The sequence below is a fragment of the Prunus dulcis genome, chromosome 5, assembly GCF_902201215.1.
Source record: "Prunus dulcis chromosome 5, ALMONDv2, whole genome shotgun sequence".
NCBI classification, from domain to species: domain Eukaryota; kingdom Viridiplantae; phylum Streptophyta; class Magnoliopsida; order Rosales; family Rosaceae; genus Prunus; species Prunus dulcis.
Window position 1 is genome coordinate 14,394,149 of NC_047654.1, and position 22,850 is coordinate 14,416,998.

Genomic DNA, 22,850 nt, shown 5'->3' on the forward strand with positions numbered 1-22,850 from the left:
GTTGTATGAGAGTTTCTCTCAATGCAAACCTGGGATCTTGACAGCAAACCGTTGACATTTCTTGACAACAATCTAAAATCATAATTTTTTTGCTCCAAAAGTACAATAATTGCATTAAACATATAAAAGGTAGACACTAGATTGCAAAAAGCAACTGCTTACCAACACCAGAGATCTATTTTTCAAGATTATCAAATTATTGGCTTGCAAGTTGCAACTGGGGTCCCAAATTTTATGTCATCATAGATCCTGAATAATTGGATACATCAAAAGATAAATCTTCAGACTGTAGCAGTGTTAAACAAATCTATGATTCTTGAATGCCGTATTACAAATGATGATGAATTTGGTACCAATCTTGGTACATCCAATTACATAAATAGTGTGACACAAAATAATATAAACTTCGGCCAATACAGTATATTATAAGTTAATAATATAACCAAAACCCCAGCCTCAGTTTATTTCATGCACCCTACACAACAAGAATCTTATCAACACACCCAACGACTGTTTCTTCTTCATTCTTGGGTTATTCTATCTTTTTCTTCTTAAATATGTCCTATATTACATCCTGTTTCCCAAATATTGCCGTTCTTTTCATACCTTAACACCATCATTGCTTATACTGTGGGAGTTGGCATCAAGGAGGTTCTCTAGTGATCTGGCTTTTCTGCTCCGAACTCTGCCTGCTTCTTTCAATAACTCAGCCAACCTTCTTTTCTCATCATCTACATCAGGATTAGCTGTCCCAAGTTTTTCTTCTCTCATCTCAACAACGTACTCCAAGATTTCAATTGCATCCTCCAACCTGGGTTAATAACAAGATAATTTGTAAACTGTCTCACTCAAAATGCCTAATTAGCAATAATTTTTGCATCCAACCAAAAATTGTCTCTTCCAAAAGACTAAAGAGCAATAAATTACAAAAACTTCTACAGCTTAGCGAGTTCTTTTTCTCCAAATAGTCCGTCAGAACAATGTTCTAACAACTTTGTTTTCAACAAAAAGTCCAAAAAGGAAAGGAAGGGCTGCATATGTTAAACTTGTCAGGCTTTCAGCAAAAGAAAAAGGAACAAGAAACAGATATCAGCCCTTACATTCAGAATTGTATCACTACCACCTAGCATGGACAAATGAAAATAAGAAACATAAAGCAAGTGGAAACCCAATTGATCATTTGAAAAAACAGGATTACCAAGAGAAGAACAAAAGCATGCATAATGAAGATTGAAGATGACACTGGTGGTGGGACAAGATAAAGATTGACGATACCTGCCAGTTGCATCATAAGTGCCAGCAAGATTGCTATAAACCCCAAGTGTATCAGGGTGATACCGCCCACACTCATGTTCCAAGACAGTCCTGGCTTCTTCGAAGAATTCTTGAGCCTCATTTATGGAATAACGTTGTACACAAGCAAGCCCCATTTGGTTAAGAACAATTCCGAAAAAGGCAGTTTTCTTCTCTCCAGTTGCACGGAGCTTTGAAATCGCACTTTTAAAGGAGTCGTAAGACTCCGAATAATTCCCCAACATGTAGTACATGACCCCCATTTGAGCTTCAATCCCGGCAATTGTGCTTTGCTGACCAGGGGCATCATTGTATATTTTTAACGCCTTCTGTAGCAACTTGACTGCCTGCTCAAGGTCATTCATTGATTCATATATAGCAGAAACATCTGTGAGACCACTTGCCATTTCCTCAGGAGGGACTCCAGGCATGGGCTTTTCATAAATTCTAAGGGCATTCTCACAGTATGATTTTGATTCTCTAACTTTCCCGGTCCTGTTATACAAATCAGCCAGACGGATAAAGACTGAACCAACAGATGGATGGTTCTCTCCTTTGGTGGTCTTGAACACAGTCAGTGCCTTCTGATAAGCAAAAGTAGCTTCATCATACCGAGACAAAGATAAGTACGTGTCTCCAATGCTGCAATCGACAGAAGCCACCTCCACTTCCTGGCCATTTGCAACCATAGCCATGCTGGCTAAAACAAGGTGCTCAAGAGCAGCTTCATGATCTCCCTTCGTTTCACATATAAGACCCATCAGTCTCCTATCTGCTGCCTCTTCCAGAGAAGCTGGGGAACCATTCTCTTTATGACTGTCAAGAGACATCTGGCAAAGCCTCTGAGCCTCATCAAATTGCAGCGCTTGAACATGAGCTTCAGCCAGATACCGACAAGTCTCACCCACTCTTACATCTGTTTCTCCCAAAACTTGTCTTTGGATTTCCAATCCACTTGTGTAATGCATAATTGAATTCTCAAGTTGGCCCAGCATAGCATAAGTATCACCCAACTGCATGTGGCCAGCGAATTTAGCAAGGGCATGATTTTGGTCTTCCTCAATAGCTGAAATCTCAATTGAGCGCTCGAGAACAGGAATTGCCTCACTGTACTGGCCTAAGCTACAGTAAATCGCCGATGTAACATGCAAACACATTACTAGCTCTAAACAGGGTTTCCCATTTGAAGATAATTCAAACGATTTTGCAGCTCGAAGAGCTAATTCAAGAGCCTTCTGGGGATTATCCCCTGAAGAAATCAAATCCCTAGCTTGCTTAAGCAAAAATGGCCCAAGATCCGGATTGTTTAATCCTGATTCAGCCACATCCTCAGTTCCAATCTGCAACTTTGACCCTCCTGAAGATGCATTCCTGCGTTTCTTCACAGAAGTGGGTCCTGCATGTTGTTTTTGTGGATTCTTATCACTAACCCCATAAATGGGAGGTTTATCAGGACTTCTTCCCTTCAACACTGGTTTTGACGAAGTTTCAGTGTCCACCTGCAAGTGAGCAACTTTCTTAGAGTTCCCTGAAGAAGTGGATTTTGTACTTGCAGATTTATCCATCTTTACTGGTTTTCTATCCAAGGATGAAGCTTCCTTCTTAAAACTTGAATCACTACGAGAATCATACGCTGGCTTTTGTAGAACTTCCTCTTCCATTATCTCCACCTCTCTCATCTCTCCTCCAACAAGATGGTGTAACTCCGAATCAATCCTAGACTCCTCACCATCCGATCGAAAACTACGTCTTGAGGGTGACTGATCAGAACTCTGCATATCGCACACATTCTCATAAAGCTGCTCAATTGAGGTGTCAACCACCCCATCAACTGGACGATCAGGTCCTGTACTCCCAGGACTTTGCTGACTCATAGTACCCTTTGGGAAGCCATTTAGAGCTGGGTTTTCCTTATTAGGCATGGAATTTCCATTCGATTCATATACAACCTCTTCAACAATTCCAGGCATCTCGACGTACCCAAATCAACAAAATCTCTATATCAAATAACTTATCTGCAACAAATGTTTCATTCAAAAAGGAAAAGGAAAATACGAAACAACTGTTATAAACAAATCCAAAAAACCGAAGCAGATAACTTTAGCAGAGTTCAAATGCATACATACTACACAAATCTACAGTTGACAGATATTGAAATAACCTTGAACAGAAAGCAAAATGCATTAACAATATCCAAAAAAATTCATGTCTGGGAATTTCAGAAATATGCTTTTGAAAATTTGTATGTTCACCCATAAACTTAAGAGGAACATATGAAGTAATAACCTACAAAAATGCAAAATTTATATTTGCAAATGAAAGGAAACAATGAACAATAGCTGAAAGTGCCCTCATCAGATCTTTACAAACAAGTACAAACAATCAACCAAAATAAATACGTTTTACATACAACCCATCACCGAATTGAAACATGACAACGATTAAAACCAATAACATGGATAAACAACACGAACCCATCAACAATAACATCACGTTCTTGTGCAGTTGACCCCTGAAAGTAATCCAAAAACATACCAAAAGGGAAAACATATAATGGGTTGAGCTGAAACAAAAACATACACAAAGAAGAAATGGATAGCCATACCTGAACAATCAATCTACCATGACAAAACGACGCCAAAGGGATTGTGTTATCAGGGTCTCAATAAAAATGCGTATATATATAAGGTAATGGAGGAAATATCAAAATAATTTATCTTTTTTTATGGTGGGGGGTGAATAAGATGAAGAAGACAGAGGTAGAGGCAAAATGGGGAAATGTCAAAAGAAAAAAGATTTAATCTTTAAAAAATGGAATTAAAAAGAAAATTGTTGAAAGTTGCAGACTTTGGAATATCGAAGCGGAAGAGAGAAGGCGAAATCTTCCCCACCCACCCGCGCGTCCTGCAACTGCCAAAATGCCGATTTGTTTTATTCTTTTCCGGGACTCTAATTTAAACTGAAGCTTTCCACGTGGCGTTCTGATGTGGTTTATAGGCGTCCAAAGACAGTTATGCCCTTTGAAAGACAAGGAGAAATGGGCGGTGTTTTATTTTCCTATTTCTGTATTGATTTTTTCTTTTTCTTTTAGTTTTTTGGGTGGGATGTAGGTTTTTTACGGACAGAGGGTCGTTATTCTTGAAGTTACTTTTCTTCTTCTCAACTTGATCACCAAGCTGGTTCTAACATGTCGGTACAATACGAGAAATTTATACAATAATGATCTTCATTGAATTGTGTCAATGTGAGTAATATAGTATGCTCGACATATGTAAAATCGCAAATTGATGAGATAGACGCAAAACTTTATGAGTAAAGAAGCGAGAACTAGGTATGTGCGCTACGCTGATGATATAGCTTTTGCAATTAAGGAAAGAGCCAACTCAAGAGTTTAAAATTTTGGTACGTAAATTCTATGCTAATTAGTAACTTAGAAATTGCCCGAGTGTGTGGTAGTTGGTGGAATTCACCTTCTTCTTTGACCTCAACTTGATGTATTGGCCTCTTCTTCACACATTTGACAATGTTGGTCCTGAATTTGCTTTAATTTGTTTGCATTCGTGAACAGTGCATTGAATGAAAAACTACTATAGCACATGAAGCAATAAATAGCCATGAGCAAGGGCCATACCTCTAAGTAGGCTTCACCTTATCTTTATGGGGAGCAAAGAACATTTGGGTTCACTTATGGGTGATGATACAGTTCAACTACTTCATCCCCAAAAGTTGGAATATAAAAGAAATTGGAATTGGATTGCTTGAAGGTATTGAACTCACTCAAGAGAAAAATATGACAATTCATTTATAAACGTATTCAACTTCAGAGAATTGAAAGTATCCAAGTCCTTTTGATAAGGAGGGTTCCAACCTTAATTAGGATTACAATTCAAGCACAAACGCCAGATATAATGAGCCAAATAAAATACAATGAAACCAACTCACTAGAAGCGAACCAAATAAAACATACATAACATAAACATCAAGAAAAATCAGTGCCAAATTAGACCCAACAATCGGCAAAACTGCCTCTAATTCGAGAAGGGATAAAGAAAAAGAGCATAACCGCTAGCTTCCTCCAAATACTCAAACAACCATCAAAGCACCATCTCTCCTCAATGAGGGTAGCCTTAGGAATTTAAGATGCCCAAAAGCTACAATAATCTCGTGAGGAGACAAATTGGGGGAAAGTGAAGGTGCATTAGCTTTTGAAATAATCATTGGGGTAAACGAGCTTCACAATGCTCTAGGTTTTGATTGATGCAAAAAAGTTCTATAATAATACCCCCCAAATGGGGCTTGTTACAAAGCAAGAGACAATTATCCCACAAGAACCAAAGCCAAACCTACTCAACCACTCATGGGTCAAAATATTCAACACCTTGGAGACTTGGACCAGCTAGTAGTAAGTAGAAAGTGATCTCTTGTTTATCTTATCATTACAACCAACCATATGGGGATCTCTTTACATTTTTCTGTCCTTTTTGGAACAAGTATTAGATACACACACAAAGGTTCTCACTTCACTCCATCTTCTCCCTCTAACATTAACCTAACAAAAATTGGACCCAATTCTTTATTAAGTACACATGTTTTTATGAGTTTTTTTTTTCACCTTGATCCATTGGTATTGGTTGGAGTTTCATAAAGGCTAAAACCCCTTACTTTGTTTAAACTTTGATGATATTGTTATTTGTTTGTTAGGTAAGCCAACAATGAACCACTTATAATTTTTGTTAAAAACACAAACACAAAGAGAAAGAGAAAAAAAAACACCAAAAAGAATGACAGCTGTGGGATTTGAACCCACGCCCTTTCGGACCAGAGCCTAAATCTGGCGCCTTAGACCACTCGGCCAAACTGTCGCTTGAGTTATTGTGTCACAAATAATCTATAAATTGGGTACCTAGATGACTTCAAATTAATTTAATATTGGGCCGGGCGGATTTACTTTGATAATCCACATATCTTATCATCAGGTCTACCATTCGATGTTGGGCCAGGATTTTTGGTCTCCTTTTGGGATAAGATCGCTTAAATTATCTATTTTGTCATTGGACTTGGACTGCCCTTTTCTTCAATTTGTATGGAGCTTACCCATGCACCAGCGATCTTGTGTTCGATTGCCCTCCTCCTTCAATATCATTTTATAAGATTAGTAATTCAAATTGTATATTGAAGTGAAAGAAAACATTGGGTGAACAATTTTCTTTTTATGATCAACGAGTAAAATGAGATTTGAATTTGCAACATCTTCTAATTTTTAGAAGAGAAGTACCATTAAACGAAGAGGCAATTGATATTGAAAGAACAATTCAAAGAATTTGTGTATGCACATATTGGGACATGCATGTGAAGTTACAATAAATTTGGCTACCAAAGTTTTGCCCAATCTACACATGCCAAAACTGTCCCAAGAGCGGCAGTGCATCAGGAATGATGGAGAGGCACTGGTTTTAGAAGTTTCTATTGATTGTCTTATTCACCATATTTCACATCAAATTTGGGTAGAACAGATAAGAAAGCACGATGAATATGTTGCATTATTGTAAATCAATCATAGATGATGTTAAAGTAGTTGGATTAAAAGTTAAAACACCAATTAAAAAGTAGTGCTTTCATTCCAATATATTCAAAGATAGAAAGTTAACAGGACAGAAAGAGAGGTTCACAATCGTAATTGTATGAGGATGGGAACCTTGACAAGAAAAGCATATGGTACATTCAACATCAATCACTTGATTCAAGAAAAAAATTTCCCTAGATTTTCAAGAAGCGGATCTATGGCGACCGATCCATTTTGGAAAGCATCGCAAAAGGATGTGATCCGAAGGAGGCTTGTAAGATGAGAAAAAATCTGGGTCTTGCTCAAGGGACTCTGCATAACTTTCCAATATGTGAACTATCTCATCGAAATGAGGTCGCTTGTCTGGATGAGTTGACCAGCATCTGCTGATGAGACGACTGAATGCCGTCGGGCATGTGGATGGCAAAGGGGGTCTTGCATTCTGCACAAAATTCAGCAGATATAACTACACATAGAAGATCACAGCATGTTCGTTTGACTAGTGCAGGATTCATATAAATAAAATAAAACCACATCAACCCGACAAAGTTTCAAATAATTAATGCAGCTTCTGATATCTTCATTTCTAATCTCATGTTCCCCTTCTATTTCCAGTTTCCTGCAACCAGACTGGAATGACAAGTTGTAGCTGTAAACCACAAGATTCTGACATTTGCAATAATTTCCAGCACATTTTACTCTTTCATGTGGTTCATTGTTTACACAAAGCACTAGACGTTTTATGGGAATCATAAGAACGGCCAAGTGCATTACATTCCAGGTGTTCCTAAACCAAAAGGTGACGTGCGACTCCAAAACACATCAGCTTCATGTTAAAAAGTTTCAAGCATAGCAACAAAACCAGTTTACAGGAGTGGCAAGTGTGAATGCAAGGTGGCAAGTGTGATGTGAATTCAAACAGCTTTAACAGATAAAGTTTCCATTTGTTCCACAAACTCATAAACAGGTGCAAGACGTTGACGGCAAAAACTGAAACAGAAATGTTAGATATCAGTGTGCTTCTTTTTGGTAGAAGGTGATTAAGAAAATGATGAAGTTACTCTCCACAACATCCTTCGGATGTGTACCTGTATTAGTGCATGCTTATCAGTGCTTTAACATATCTTATCAACAACGAAAAAGCTATAGGATTTAATATAATTCTTCGATTTGGGAGGATATCATTTCCTGCTTGGATAAGGATGGCCAAAGCAGCAGGCCCCCACATGATCTGGATAATACAAGGACAAGCATATAAATGATTGTCGCTCACCCCACTTATGATGCATGTGAGAAAGATACAGGTCTAGTAGATGCATCAAGAAGGCTAGAACCTCAAAAGGATAGCTGACAAATTGTAATTTCCAATATGGCATATTTACTTTTACTGCATGGAAATTCAAGACTTCTATCAATTGTTGTCAAGTGGAAGGACAGATATTAAAGAGTTTTTTAAGACACGCAGAAAGACTACTTCTCAAAAACATCACTACACATGAGAGCTATTCGAGCAGTCAGTCTACCAATTAGAAGCTCATTGAAGGTGGCAATTAGAAACTGTGTTTTTAAATTTGTACCTTACTAAACACTATCATTCTCTGTTTCTATGCTTTTGTAACAGTCTTCATATCCTATTACTCAAGATTCCAATATCTCAATAATGGATACATTAGCATCATTTTAAACGTGTACACTTATGCTTGCTACAATCAAATATCACAAGTCTGTTAGGTATCAATGTTTCATTGATAATGATAACTAATAGGTCTTGTTACAGAAAATACCTTCTGTGATACTGCAAATGCAGCCTGTTCAGGAGTCATGTTGTCAAATGGTGTCAATGCTGTTAAAAGCTCCCAAAGAACTATGCCAAAACTGTAAACATCAACTTTCTTCGTATGGTGTTTCTCTTTGATCATTTCAGGTGCCATCCAACGGTAAGTGCCCGTGAATCCCTTCGCACTGCCGCACTGTGATTCTAAGCATGAGATGCCAAAATCTGCAACTTTCACAGACATATCTTCCCCTAGCAATAGATTTTCTGACTTGAGATCCCTATGAAGTATACTTTGAGAATGGAGATATTGCATCCCACGTGCAATGTCGAGGGCTAGCTTCACAACTAGGCTGAGTGGAACAGAATGTGGCTCCTGCTGATGGAGATATTTTCTCAACGATCCCCCGGACAAATATTCAGTGATAATGCAGAAAACAGGAGGTTTCTTACAAGCTGCAACAAACTGCAGAATAAAATTGGTACATGAAGGGTCAGAGAGCACAAAGGGACAGCTACCGTTCCAACATCAACAAGTTAAGAGGACTGATTCCAATTTTCCAGAATATATGTGATACCAATAAGACAGGTAAGAGATGCAAATAGTTTCTCCACACTGCCAACCCAAATATCAAAAAAACATACTAAGCCTAATAGAATTTATTAAGATGGAAAGCTCTTAAGCAGGGAATCTGTAACAATCAATCAATGACTCAACGATGACTCGTGCATATGCCTCAGGAGATGAGCATCTCTCTAACATTATGCAGAAGCTTTTTCTATTGCTTTCTTTCAGAAAAATCTTAGCGTGCAAGGTTAAACTTAAAAGGCATCAAGGAACTGGGGAAGGATCTTTGGTTTTCAATAGACCAAAGATTAAAAAATTAAGCAGAAGCAGGAAAATTGAAAATGTGCATGTCCATTGACCAACAAAACATAAACCAGGACCACGTTCTTCTTTTCTACAGAGCTGAAAAGGCAAGCAACAACACCATAACCTAACGAGAGAGAGAGAGAGAGAGAGAGAGAGAGAGAGCATAACCATTAACCATTAACCATTGTGGAAACAGAGCTTACAGAGATGATATTTGGATGGTGCAGCCGAAAGAGCAAAGCCACCTCAGAAGTGAACTGCTTCTCAAGCAAAACAGCCAAGCCTTCATCCTCCTCAGGCTGGCTTATGAGCTTAATTGCCACATCCCTCTGCTTATAAACCCCTCTGTAAATCCTACTGTGTCTCCCTGAAGCAAATTTACACCCAATGTACAATTGGGACATGTCAGCACTCCACTCCTCCTCCCCTTCACCCTTAATCTCAGCCCCTGAAGACACCAAATACTTTGACCATGACACTGCCCTGTTGTACTCTCCAAGAGAGAGCCTCCTCTCAGGTTTGCCATTGTTGGAAATCTGCTTAAACCAGTGAAAATTCTTCATGGGTCAGAGCCAATACTCATCAAAACCATAAAATCTCAACCCCTTTCGGACTCTTCAAGTCACAAAAAGCCTCCAAATTTCGTGCAAATCTTGAATTTCAAGATGACCCAGTACGGAAACAAGTACAACTTGCAAGCTTAAAGTATTATTTTTCCTCATAAACCTACATTTCGAAATCATCGATTTTCTTGCACAATTTTAAAAACTTTTCAGATAGAACTACAAAATCAAAGTACAGAATGGTTTGATGAAGCAGAAGCTGAGAATAAAGTTCATTTTTTTCATGCCAATAAACATGTTTTTGGCCAAAAGGAGGAGTCTTTGTTCAAAAATCTCAAATCTATATATTCAGACAAAAAGAACTCAAAGAAACAGAGAAAACCACCATTTGAAAGGAAAAAAGTAGTTCTAAAACGAAGGTTTTTGAGTTTCCAAGGCCAAAACCACACATGGGTATTGCAAAGTGAAAAGAAAAACCTGAGGTGGTGAAGGCTACAATAGTTAAAGAGAAACTAAATGAGAAAAAGTTGAGAGCTTGTAATAATGCGAAGCTAACAAACAAAAACAGGGGAAGACTGTAGAGAGAGAGAGAGAGAGGAGAATGAGTCGGTTGAGTTAAGTTGAATTGGGTTGTTGTTGTTGTTGGAGCAGTGAAAGCATATGCAATGAAGGAGCTGGCTCTTCTTCTCTCATCCCTCTCTCTCTCCCCCCATAAAACTCACAGCTTCTCTACAAACACCATTCCTAACGTGCGAAGATCCACTTCTGAGGGGACAAACTGGATCCTTGTTGATTATGACCTCTACCTATTTCAATTTCCTTTTTTACCCTCCTCTTCGCATTTTTACCTCTTTGCCTTTTAGACTTTTTGAGTTGTCTTCCTTGCATGCCTACCCCCTCTTTTACTCTTGGAATGAGCAAAAACTAAAAGACCCCAAAACTGGCCTTCAACCTGCCCTTGCACTAACCACCTAGTGGTCTTGGGTTCGAAGGTCGGTACCACATTCTCTACAAAACCCAAAAAAACCCCAAAAGCTTTTTTTTTTTTTTTCCACATTTTAGTGATAATATCCTTGGTTTTAAAAATATAAATAAAAATTAAGGGGTGATATTGGATTCATATGAATAAGTGAAACATAATCGATTGCAAAATGTTGAAGTTTATTTTAAAGTTAGTAGCATTACTCATTAGTAATTTGTTTGTTTATAAATTTAGAGGAAAAGATTACTAATTGGTAATGTATTGATCATAATTTTTTTTTTTTAATGTTGTCATCAACTTATGATGACTACACATAAGTTACCATTTTATTCTCAAATCGTTGTCCCTCAATAACTTTTACCAATATGCAAAGTTCAACACAAAGTAGTAATTTATGTCTTTTGGTGTTTTAGAAGAGTGATCGTAGGATACGTGAGGAGGCGAAATTTACTTTAAAAACAAAGTCTTGGTGAGATTGAATTACTTTACTTATGCTTAATTTTATCAAGGTAATGCATCAGGGTTGAATTTTGATTGATTTTAAAAGAGTAAATTATTTTTATCACTGAAGTTTTGAAGAAGATCACTCGAGAATTGTTGAGCAAATTTAAAATGTATCTCATATTATGATACAAAAAGTAAGAAACTAGAATTCATCCATTTTGTATTTCTTTATTTAAAAACAAATGATTAGTTATTTTTAATAAAAGAAACACAAAATATCATCCAACATAAAAAATAAAATAGTTTTCATCCATTTTGTATTTCCTCATTCAAATATCAATGATTAGTTCTTTTATGGTAAAAGAAAAACAAGATGTCACCCAAACGTCAAAATAAAAAATGAGCTTCGACAACACAACCATGAACAACTACGCGCCAACTCCAAGGCTAGTTTTGGTCCCTCGAAATTTCACAGAAGGGCATATTAGTCATTTCATTCGAAAGGGACACGTTACAACATAAATAGAAGAGAGAGAGACTGAGGAGGAGTAACGTTATGGCTGAAAAGCAGGTGGGTCCTATACCCAAACAGAGCGATCCGTGGGTGTGTCGGAGAAGCCGTATGGTCCTCTTCCGTATACGGTCTCTCTCTCTCTCTCTCTTTCCTTTTTATTTTCCTTATTTTTATTTTTTTTCTAATTATTATCGACGGGCCTTGTCCTATTTTATCTGTTTAAATAATTTTAAAATGAGAAACAAAACAAAGAAATAAAACCCACCCGCTTGTAAAGCTCGTACGGTGCACGCCGACCATGACCTAGCTAGCCAACTCTGTCTAGGGTGACACAGACAAAGAGGTACAGCTAAAACTGCACCCACACAAGGTACAAGGCTACAAAGCCTGCAACCATTTCAATGTTGGGATCCGACTTCCTTACAGTTTTTACAACTTGGCTGGGTCCGAATTTGTCTGGTGGGTGGATCCATTTCCAATCTAAACAAAGTCTAATTATATCACCCCAAAAAACAAATTACTTTGTTATCATTCATTCATTTATGTGACATGATATCCCAACTCATTTGAATCCATACAACAAGGCTTCAATATTAAAAACATGTTGGAGGCAAATTCCTTGCTCACCCATATATCATATGTGACATATGATACATTACTATATTATGCTTAAAATTACGTGAATTAGGTTAATTAATTATAGACATGAGTCTATCGTCTTGCACTTCGAATTTCTTTCTTTGCAGATTAAATTATGTTAGAATAATTTAGACCATCATTTGCATTATAATTAATTAGTGTTGTTGTTATGTTGGCTGATGATGTGTTAATTATTTTGTGGGTTTAAAAGATTATCATCAAGATCTACCTTCCATTGAAGATCATCTCTGCATTAATTGGTAGGTTGGGATGCTGTACAACTGATTCATGATTATTTTTCAGTATCAGTTAAGATATTGTTAATTAGGTTGGTTTACTAATCAGGAGTTGAAATCTTCTAAATAACTATACACATAATTCAATCTGTATAATAAAATATTAATTCAACAACCCTTGAGTGTATTTTAGGTGTCAACTCATTGTCAAGGGTCAAAATTCCAAAAGTGATTTCATATTAATTGTATATTAGCACATCACGGTATCGAAAAGAGATAACATCTTAATTATTTATTTTATTGAAAAAGAATCAAAGGGGGGCCCTTTTATTTATTTATTTTTATTTTAAGCTTTTTTGTAGCACAAATTTGGGGTGGTGCACATGCGATCCGTACCTTGGAAACATTGATGAAATTAAAATACCACGTGTCCATGTTATGTAGTACGTACCAGCTCAGATTCGATAATTTAGCCAAAACTTGTGGTACAGAATATATCCTTAGGCCGTACTAATTATGGTTGGTGTGACTAATTAGATTATAATTAGAATATATAATTAATTAATTATCACAAATGACAAAGTTTGGGTGGTGTAAAGTATAAGCATATATTATATTATATTATATTATATTATACACGGACGAAATTGTTTTGATGGGTATGTGATGATATTATTAGGGTTGCATGAGATGAGATTTGGATTTATTGGTGGGGTTTTATGGATCGGAGGGCTGAGATTTGATGATGATGTGCATGCATGGAGATGAAGATGGAGATGGACAAGCGAATGTGAAGGGGAGAAGAAGATGATAGATTGAGGGAGGTTGACTGCTTCGTTAGAAAAAGACTGATCTGATAGGGAATGTTTGTCATCTAGTTCCGTTTTGTGCACTGCATCAACATGGCTGATGGGGGATCCCACGTGAACCCCTTCCCTTTAACTCTTTTCATTCTATCTACTGTTATCGTCGTATGCCGTCGTATGTTACGTTATTAGATTGTCAATTAAATTATATTTTCAAATATAATTTTAGAAAATTAGCACTTTAATTAACAATGGGACGACTTCGTATATCGAATTATAGGGGTTGAAGTTCTTGGCTTGATTTTATTTTTTTAGGGTTTGGATAAGCATCAATTAGCATGTGAGAGAGGACGTGTCATGTGGACTGTCCGAAATATATATACTATATATACCCAAAAAGGTTAGAGCACACCAACCCTAGCTAGGAACACTTGCATGAAAAAGTTCAGGTTGGTTGTTGGGTTAAGATATGATCGGTCGAAATCAACGGCCAACTAGAAATGTTGATATGTTGTGTGTAAATGTTTGATGGTGAGAGTTCACCATTCTTGAGAACAAAGCTAACATGGTTGATGTTTGCGTTACACAATTATGGCAATCTTTTGCTTGGAGGACTTTGGGAATATGTCCAACAGAGCATCAAGCAAATGACATTGCTTGCAATAAACTTCAGAAGCTGAATGAAACAAAACAACCCAAGAGCAAGGACAACATTGGCTGATCCATAATGAATTATAATAGAAATAAATTAAAATAAATAAAATTGGGAATTTTCTTCTGGCTCCAATGATATTCAATTTCAAGCCCAAGTATATACTTGTTTAGTTATATTTTGGGTTTCCGACCCATGTAACCAAAAAGAAATGGATCCTATAACTCTCCAAATGATTTATCAAGCCCTTCATTGCAATTTGCAGGCCCTTTGTGCCAAATGGCTGCCCAACACTAACAAAACCAAGATAAAGATGGACCTTTTTGGTTTTTTCTTTAAATATAAGTGATAGTCTAAATTATAAAAAAACGGAGTTTCTCACACACAATCTGCAAGTCAAGACCCTTTATACTGAGCTAGACCCCCGTTGACAAAGATGAACTTTATTCTTCTTAGAAGTTGCAAACTTGTACAAAATCCACAACATATATATAAGCTATGCTCTCTCCATAAAAGATTTAAAGAGCCAGAATACACTGACCGTGGAATCGCTATGGGAGGAAAACATGCTGTTTGAAGCTGTACAAACAAAATTCAAAAAAATAATTTTTCATTCACATTCTATAATTGTCTTCTCACAACATGAGAAATTAAAAACTTAGTATACGGGCGGCTGGTTATAGTTGCGGTCATGCAGAGTCATGGGTACAGAGATTGTAACCAGAGATGAGGGAGCTAAGTGCAAAGGCAACAAAAGCCAGGAAGGCCATGCTGACCGAAGCAGTGGCCATCTCCGTGAACTCGTCTTTACCCCAATTTGATTGCCAGTCATCAACCCGAGTGGCTGCAGATGATGATGCTGAAATCAGAAGATATGCCAGTACCTGCAAATTGAACCCACAAAGCAAGCAAAACAATGCATTGCTTATCAGTACACAAATCTTTAGCTGCCCTTGAACCGAGGCAGTCAGTTCAAAGGACTTGGAGTCAACTACGGGTCTAACCAATGCAACCCAATCTATTCAAGTTTCTGTTATTGCTTGCTAACCCTAAATCTTAAAACAGAATCGTCTTAACACAGAAGCCTATATCACAACAGAAACCAGGAGAGAAATAATAGGCATTAGGCCATGAGTCCATGACCAACTTAGCCATGTTTGCAAGTCCTGAACAAATGCTTATATCCTTCTAAATCAAAATTCTACAAGCCAATGTTAAATCAACATATAAACAGATGGGCAGCATAACTTGCCTGATCCATGAAGAAATCGAAGTGGCGACGAAGATGGTGGCGGATCACATATTTCTGCGTGACTAGATGGTAGGATAGATTATAAGCCTGAAAGGCAGCATATGCAAATGCAATAACATTCACAGCTAAGCAATACCTGCAGTCAGCAGCACATAATCTTCACTTCACTATCAAATTATCTCCAAAAGTACAATATAAATAGAAATTGCAAGAAGCCAATTCACATTGTACATGTTCACTCACGCAACCATTTAAGTATATAATAAACGAGCACATTGGATTTAACAACGCTTCTCAGACGAACTAAACATATGCAACAAACACTATTTTAAAAACTGAAGCAAAACAGACGACAAGAAAATATAATTTTTATGTTCTAATGAATGTCGTTTAGGTCTAACTGTATTTAACTCATGTTAAGTGGAAAATGAAATTTTTTTTTTTTTTTTTTGGGCATTTAGCAACCAAACGGCTTGAATTGATTTAAGCGCTTAAATCAAAATTACTTGGTTGACTTACTCAGCTAATCAAAATTAAAATTTCAGAAAAAGAGAAAATTTTAATGGAAATTAAGTCGAAATTGAAATTCAGAAGAGACCTGTATTCCTTGTAGCGATCGAAGGAGTCGCCGCTCCACCCCTGAGTTTTATCAGCAGCCATAACCGAGAACGAAATCAAGCACAGCACCACCTCGCTCACTCTAAACCCCAGCGCCGCCGTCTTCACCATATCTCCTCTCTTCGGCCGGGTCGAAGTTATCCCCCTCGATCTCCCACCTCCAATGACGCCGTTGACGACGTTTTCGCCGCCGTTGGCTCCAACGACAGGCCCCACCTTCGACACCGACGGCGCCATGTCCTCCCTCATCGACCGGTTGTACACCACCACAGGAGACGGTGCCTTAGCATTCTCCGGCGGTTTCTGAGGCCGGAGCGGCGAGTACTGGGTGAACTTGTCGACGGCCATGATCGCCTTGGAGTTGTCCACCCGCCTCTCTGGCGAGTTCTCGGGAGACTCGTAGGGCGGAGTTTCGGGCGGGTCGCCGGCGTCGGATCGGATCGGGGAGTGGAAGCGGAGCGGCGAGTCGTCCGAGTTCATCGAATAAGACTTGTTCATGTTTGGCTTGGATTTCTGGTTCTGGTTTTGTTGTTGGGGTTGGGATTGGGGTTCCATTGGCGCCTATTGTCTTTTCAAGATTTTATTGAGTGGGAAGAAGTGCGTTTGGGAACTGAGAAACGGAGAGAAAGAGAAAGAAAGTTAGAAGTGATGGTTGTGGGGACTTGGAGTCTTTAATTTCGCGTTTTCGCGCTGTAGGGATTAGGCCACGTGGAAAGGCTTTGTTTCCCGCTTACTACTTGCTCACTAAAGTGAGAAGCAGACAGCTTCATACGACGTCGTAAGAATCATACCACTTTTAAACACTCGCCATTGCCATTAAGCAAACAATGAGTTTGTTTTTTTACTAAACAAATTTATAATTATGATTAAACAAATCAATTTTATAATGATTACAGTAAAAAGCTAAGTGCGAAGAGTACTGGAAGAAAAAGAAAAAGCTAATACAAGTGCTTTTAATTTAAGAGCTTTAAGACGAAGCTTGCATGGTAAGGGCAAAAGCAAGAAAAACAAATTGAAGCCTACAAAATCCAAGCAAGCTTTGAGTGGAAAACTTTATGCAAAGTTCTTTTGGGTTTCTTTAGTAGTGCGCCATCTTTCTTCTTTCATGAGCTAAAGGCAAACATTCCTTTCCAACTTTTTATTACTTCTCTTCAAGTAGACAGATTCCTCCTTATGTGCAGAGATGTTTCGAATAATGGACTTTCATTGAATATATATATATATATATATATATATATGATAATATTCTCTTGTCAGATAGTCCGGCATGTTATTTTACCGATTGTTAATCGAAATCATTAACAAAGTGAAGTGATTTCTTATATTAGATCCTGATTGCCAGTTTGGCAAAAAGACTATTAGGAAGGAAGTATATACCTAAAACAACCAAGAAAAGCATCTCTTTTAGTCTCTTCAGTCTGTGCATCATTCATGTGTATTAATCACAATGGTTTTAGTGTTTAAATTAACAAAGGGAAAGCACCAGCGCGTTTGTTTTTTACCTTTAAGCAACCACAAGACATCTCACAATCTACTTTTCATGTTTTACTGATTTCTTAAACTTGGTACTCCATAATCATTGATGACTTGCCATTATCTAATTCATTAAGTCTTTGGGGAAACACATGGGAAGAACCGTGTTTGTAGATAATAAGATATCAACAGACCACAGAGAGGAAGCCAAGCAATATCTGGAAACCGATCACGACTTGGAGCCTCGTTGCAGTTTCAGTAGTAGTCGCAAAATATTTGGTCAGCAAAAATGATATACAGCTCATGAAGTTACAAGGGGCAAGAAGAAGGACGAGGGAAAAAAAGAGTTGAAATTGGGAGGAAAATAAATCCAAGTGCCTACTTAATACAGTGAAATTAACTTCTTTGCTCAGATACGGTACATTAAAAGAACCCTTCTCTGCCATCAGAGTGTGTGATGTCTTGCCATATCAAAGATGTAAGAGCTCAAACTGATTGTGGTACCATTGGCTCATTCTGGTAGTTTCAGGCGATTGAACAGTACAAGGAAACTTTGCTCCGGAACGATGTAAAGAAAACCAAGATCAGCACCCTTGACATATGGTCCAATGCCCTATACACAAACAGCAGCCAAAAGAAGGAAAAGGTTACAAATACAACGCAGATTTCTTGAGGGCTTGCTGGTTAATCAGGCTTTTATAAAGAAGTAAAGCAAGTAGACATCCTGAACCAGTTTATTCACCTTGGCATTGAGTTGGAGAAGTTCTCCTTCAACCCATTGTGGATTTCGGAACCCGAATTCTGCTATTCTTCCTTGACCTTTGTAACTTGCAACCTGGATAAATGAACTCTTAGTCAGCTGCATACACAAATGAATTCTTCGGATGTTTTAAGTAAAATAAAGGAAAGGGTGTTCTAAAGTGTTGCACGTGATCATAATCTACTAGTTTCCATGGTAATATGATACAGTCAATAGTAAGCCAAACAAGCTTCCTTGACTGTTTGATCCTAGAATCCTAGATAAAAACTACCACACACTGAACACATGCACATACGCAGAGGTTCCACTTGAAAGTATCATTACCACTCCTAATTCATCTGGATACATCCCACGGTTGGAAAGGCGGTTCCCTTTTCCAATTTTAGCACGAAATGTCACCTGCATATGCAAAAATCCCACGGTTTAGTACAACATATGTTTACATATCCCATGATGCATGAATACAGTGAACATGTGGTTGTACAGAACAAGTAGCATGACAATCACGAGATCTAGAAAGCTATAAACCTGGCCAGCAGGAACATTCAGGTCGCCAGTTAGCTTAACTGCCTCAACATATTCGAAGAACTCCACATCTGCAGAACTGTCTTTGCCTTCTGAACCATTCCACTGCCCATACTTACGCCTCAGTTGCACTACCTCAGTGCCATAAGGGCCAAATGCACCAACATACAAGCCTATACTTCAAACAGAAGAGTTCCTTAGAAAATTATCCTTTTTCTAAGTACAAGATAAAAAGACATGAAATGTAGAGAATGAAAACTCACCGTCAAAGGGATCCAAATCTCCACTTGAGGTATTGATCCGATTAAACGTTGTATACTCGGATAATCTACTCCGCTTCTGTGCTTGACTAACAGCAAGCTTGACAATTTCACGCATATTCCTTGTAACCTAGTTATAAATTAAAAAGGAAACTATTAACTATTATAATTTTGATAAAACTGAAAAACCTTCCACCAGTTCTGTGAATTAAAAAAACAAGCCTCAAACTTTTGTATTGGCCCCCATAATCAATAGCTGAACCAAAATGGCCAGGACGCAAGCTTCCTAGAAATACTACATTACTATAAAAAGATAGAAAAGGGAAAAAGGAAGACATCAACCAAGGATAGTCTTTGGGAATTCCTAATTCCACAATCCTTGTAAACCATGAGTTTACCATGTACAACAAAAGTATCTAACTCAAATGATTCTATTCATGAACCCAATTACTTTATGTCAACTGGAAGATTCAGCTTTTTACTACATGCAATTTCCATATCTTATTTTCCTGATGGCATATAAGTTCAACCGACCTTTGGAGAAACCTTGTCAGAATTCCAAAATGCCTTGGCAACATCAGAAGGCATGAGCTCAGAGACACTTTTAGCTGCTAGAGCTGCCACTTTAACTTTGGATGCTTTACTTTCTCTGGTATCATTATCTAGGCTTCTCCCTGGAATATGCAATACAAAAGAATCTCTCTCCACATCTTTGATTTCAGCAGGCCGACGCACATACTCATCCTTGATAGGAGCATCATCATCATTATGTACAACCCCACCAATAAAAAGTTTCATATCTAAATCCTTTTCATCCTGTGTGGTATCACTACCTTCTCCTAGAGTGACCTCATCAGGCTGAATTTCATCCATATTATCCACTTCGTCTTCAGAACTGTCATCAGAATCTGACTTCTCACTATTTTCTTGCATCAATTGGTTCACAGAATTGTCATCCTCTATCACTTCCTTAGCAACATCAACATCCATGACTTTAACTTTAAGTCCTGGTATTTTTTTCTTCAGAAAATTTATCACACTTTTAATTCCCTCCTCAGTTGCTCCCTCAATATTAATGCCCTTCTCCTCACTGCTCTCTGCCTTACCTTCAGTTTTCTGAACATCTACTAGGGTTGCATTCTCAACTTCAGAAGTGGACGAGCCTTTTTCAGGTTTGGACGGTGTAACAGCGGAGATTGTTGAATTGGCTTTGGGTTGGTGTAAGTAAACTACCTGCTAACAGATATGATATCAGAAGACCAGAGAGAGAGAGAGAGAGAGATTATTAACAGATATGTAAAATCTAGTCAGCCAGGCCACTTCGACACTTACAAATTTGTATGGCAAGCACATATATGAGATGAAATATTATTATCTATTAGAAGCATCACATCACCTGCATAACGTGTGTCCCATCGGCATTTTTTACCACAAAAATTTCAAAAAGGGGACTTCCTGGCGATGCCGTAACCAACTGTCTGCAACAAATAATAATCACTAATGTTTTCCAACAGATGTTATATAAATCAAAGCCCAAAAGATCTTAACCTTGGACTGTAACTCTTGCCGACAAATCTGCCTACACCAGGAGTTATTCGTATGAGTCTTCCAAAGGGATCATCTGAATCTTTTGGGTAGCCAACCCACCAACCCACCTGCTTATACAGAAGGAATGACTTAGGGGACACACAAAAAAGTTCACTGCAAAGCACGCCTAAATAATAAGGCTGACAATCACATTAAAATGGCATAAAGAATAAACCAGGAAAAAGATCCATCAGATAACACAAGTATTCAATAATTTAATGATCATAGATCAGATACGATAAAATAGCTTCACAAGAGTATGACTAAAACTAGTAGCAGTAGAACTGCACCGACTTTGGACACAATCTCAATCATATGCTAATCTATAATATCCCAGTACTGTATTGAAAAGACTAGTTAAATAAATATGCAAGCAGCATTAATGCCAAAGTACAAAAATCCATGTCATGACAATCCAAATAATCTGCATAGACACTATTTTTGGTTGTTTTTGGGTGGACCAAAGGGAAGGGGAATGTTTCATCTTTTGAAGAGAATAAAAAGCTTAATATTATGCATAGGAGAAGACAGGGGAAGGCAGTGACATGCAGGGGATGGTACAGACTCAAAGGTCAATTATCAGATAAATGTTGCCATTCCCTCCCCCTGACCCTTTGGAGTCCCACAAAACTGCAATACCTGCCACTAAAACTAATGTACAAAGGAAGACAGAATACCTAGTCTTCCAACAAAATATACTTGATCGTATTTCAAATAAGTGGGAGAAGAAAGGAAGAGCAAAAGCTACCTACCCCAGCCAAGGAATATAATTATGATGTTCAAAGTAAATTGTTTAAGCCAGGTTGTTAGAATTACCAGTCCGCTTCCTGAGTACTTGCACAATCTTGAAGCATCATGGTAACGCTCTTCCTCAATTGCATTCTGCAAAGATATAGCAGATCGGGTCAACAAACAAATTTTGATTTGAGAAAATATACAATAATATGGCACAAATGCTCATCTAATCTAACCTTCAATTGAGACATGATCTCAGCAACAGTATCCTTTGATGTAGCTTCTGCAATGCACATTTTCAGTTTTGCAGCTTCCTGGAAATCTTCCTTCTCAATTGCATCTTCAAGTTGAAACTACAAAGCATAAATCAAGTTAAAAACAAAAACAAAACAAAAAAGCACTTGTAATTTGTCCTCCCGCCCGAGCTATCTTGCAACAGAGTCCAAAAGGGCATGGTTATGCTTCATGAAATCATAGGAATTGGAAGCAAAAGGCACGAGTAGTCAAACAATTATAAGATCAATGATGAGAGAAAAAGTTGAAGTGCATAAATTAATGCAAGATAATCATCAAAAGCTGTAAAGTTCATGTAAATTCACCAAGCTTACAATTTGACTTATCAACTTTGCAGTTTAACTAGTAAAGCATTAAAGAAAATTTAATTTTAGCAACTAGGAACTCTATATTGAAAACCAACATACTTCCAAATTAAATCAGAAACTATATAACAATGATAGAAAAAAAAGCTCCCCTTACTAAAGCAGCAAAACTGAAACGAAACTTCGATACAATTTAGCAACTGGGCAAAAAATACAAGAAACCCACATACCTTTAGAACAGAGGCAAAGCTCTCGGCTTGTTCAATCTCAGAAAAATGGCGACTCCAGCGATTCCAATCCCATTCCAAAGAAGACCCAATACGGTCATCAATATAACTGTTACTTTCACTGCAACGGCAACACAAATTTGAGCTCTTTCTATTCCTACTCAGAGAAGAAGAAGGTGAAGGTGAAGACTTGGTTTGAGCAGAGCAGCCCCAATTCAGAACAAAGCTCAGATTTTTATTGGTACTGTTGAATTTGGACTTGTTGGCTAAGAAGCTGGAACAGCAATTGGGGCCGAATTGGGGCACTGGGATTGCTTGTCCCACGCCCCATCCATTGGCGACCGCCATCTCTCTGTTCTCTCTGGCTCCACAATCTGTGTGTTGTATTATTGTGGGGATTTTCAATTCAATATTTGTGAGTTTGTCTGTCTTATTATATTGGAGCAGTTGGTAGACGAAGGAAGATGATGAGAT

At 37.8% G+C, this 22,850-nt stretch overlaps 4 protein-coding genes and 1 non-coding gene across 6 annotated transcripts; all 5 read right to left on the reverse strand.

Moving 5' to 3' along the window:
- Nucleotides 1-223: 223 nt before the first annotated feature.
- LOC117626979 (protein KINESIN LIGHT CHAIN-RELATED 3) lies at nucleotides 224-4,221 on the reverse strand. The gene is made up of 3 exons (XM_034358835.1): nucleotides 3,899-4,221; nucleotides 1,276-3,308; nucleotides 224-811 (listed from the first exon to the last, which is right to left on the reverse strand). Exons 2-3 carry the CDS (start codon nucleotides 3,261-3,263, stop codon nucleotides 601-603), a joined length of 2,199 nt encoding a protein of 732 aa, XP_034214726.1. The 5' UTR covers nucleotides 3,264-3,308; nucleotides 3,899-4,221; the 3' UTR covers nucleotides 224-600.
- A 1,854-nt stretch (nucleotides 4,222-6,075) lies between these two features.
- On the reverse strand, nucleotides 6,076-6,155 carry TRNAL-UAG. The gene has a single exon. It is a non-coding gene; the product is annotated as a tRNA-Leu (tRNA).
- Nucleotides 6,156-6,880: 725 nt separating this feature from the next.
- LOC117627892 (serine/threonine/tyrosine-protein kinase HT1-like) lies at nucleotides 6,881-10,892 on the reverse strand. Of its 2 annotated transcripts, none has more exons than XM_034360177.1 (3): nucleotides 9,708-10,892; nucleotides 8,641-9,096; nucleotides 6,881-7,298 (listed from the first exon to the last, which is right to left on the reverse strand). In XM_034360177.1, exons 1-3 carry the CDS (start codon nucleotides 10,065-10,067, stop codon nucleotides 7,059-7,061), a joined length of 1,056 nt encoding a protein of 351 aa, XP_034216068.1. In that variant the 5' UTR covers nucleotides 10,068-10,892; the 3' UTR covers nucleotides 6,881-7,058. The 2 variants fall into 2 exon arrangements, with proteins under 2 accessions (XP_034216068.1, XP_034216069.1); XM_034360178.1 differs by lacking the exon at nucleotides 6,881-7,298 and adding an exon at nucleotides 7,529-7,846 and having other exon boundaries at nucleotides 9,708-10,814.
- A 3,875-nt stretch (nucleotides 10,893-14,767) lies between these two features.
- On the reverse strand, nucleotides 14,768-16,921 carry LOC117629332 (CASP-like protein 4A3). The gene is made up of 3 exons (XM_034361885.1): nucleotides 16,191-16,921; nucleotides 15,593-15,728; nucleotides 14,768-15,224 (listed from the first exon to the last, which is right to left on the reverse strand). Exons 1-3 carry the CDS (start codon nucleotides 16,763-16,765, stop codon nucleotides 15,030-15,032), a joined length of 906 nt encoding a protein of 301 aa, XP_034217776.1. The 5' UTR covers nucleotides 16,766-16,921; the 3' UTR covers nucleotides 14,768-15,029.
- Nucleotides 16,922-17,789: 868 nt separating this feature from the next.
- Nucleotides 17,790-22,850, reverse strand: LOC117627662 (protein EXECUTER 2, chloroplastic). Its single transcript, XM_034359841.1, has 11 exons — nucleotides 22,380-22,850; nucleotides 21,787-21,903; nucleotides 21,632-21,697; nucleotides 20,777-20,883; nucleotides 20,625-20,706; nucleotides 19,763-20,461; nucleotides 19,232-19,358; nucleotides 18,972-19,141; nucleotides 18,768-18,842; nucleotides 18,426-18,518; nucleotides 17,790-18,296 (listed from the first exon to the last, which is right to left on the reverse strand). The coding sequence occupies exons 1-11, from the start codon at nucleotides 22,722-22,724 to the stop codon at nucleotides 18,195-18,197; spliced, it is 1,983 nt and encodes a 660-aa protein (XP_034215732.1). The 5' UTR covers nucleotides 22,725-22,850; the 3' UTR covers nucleotides 17,790-18,194.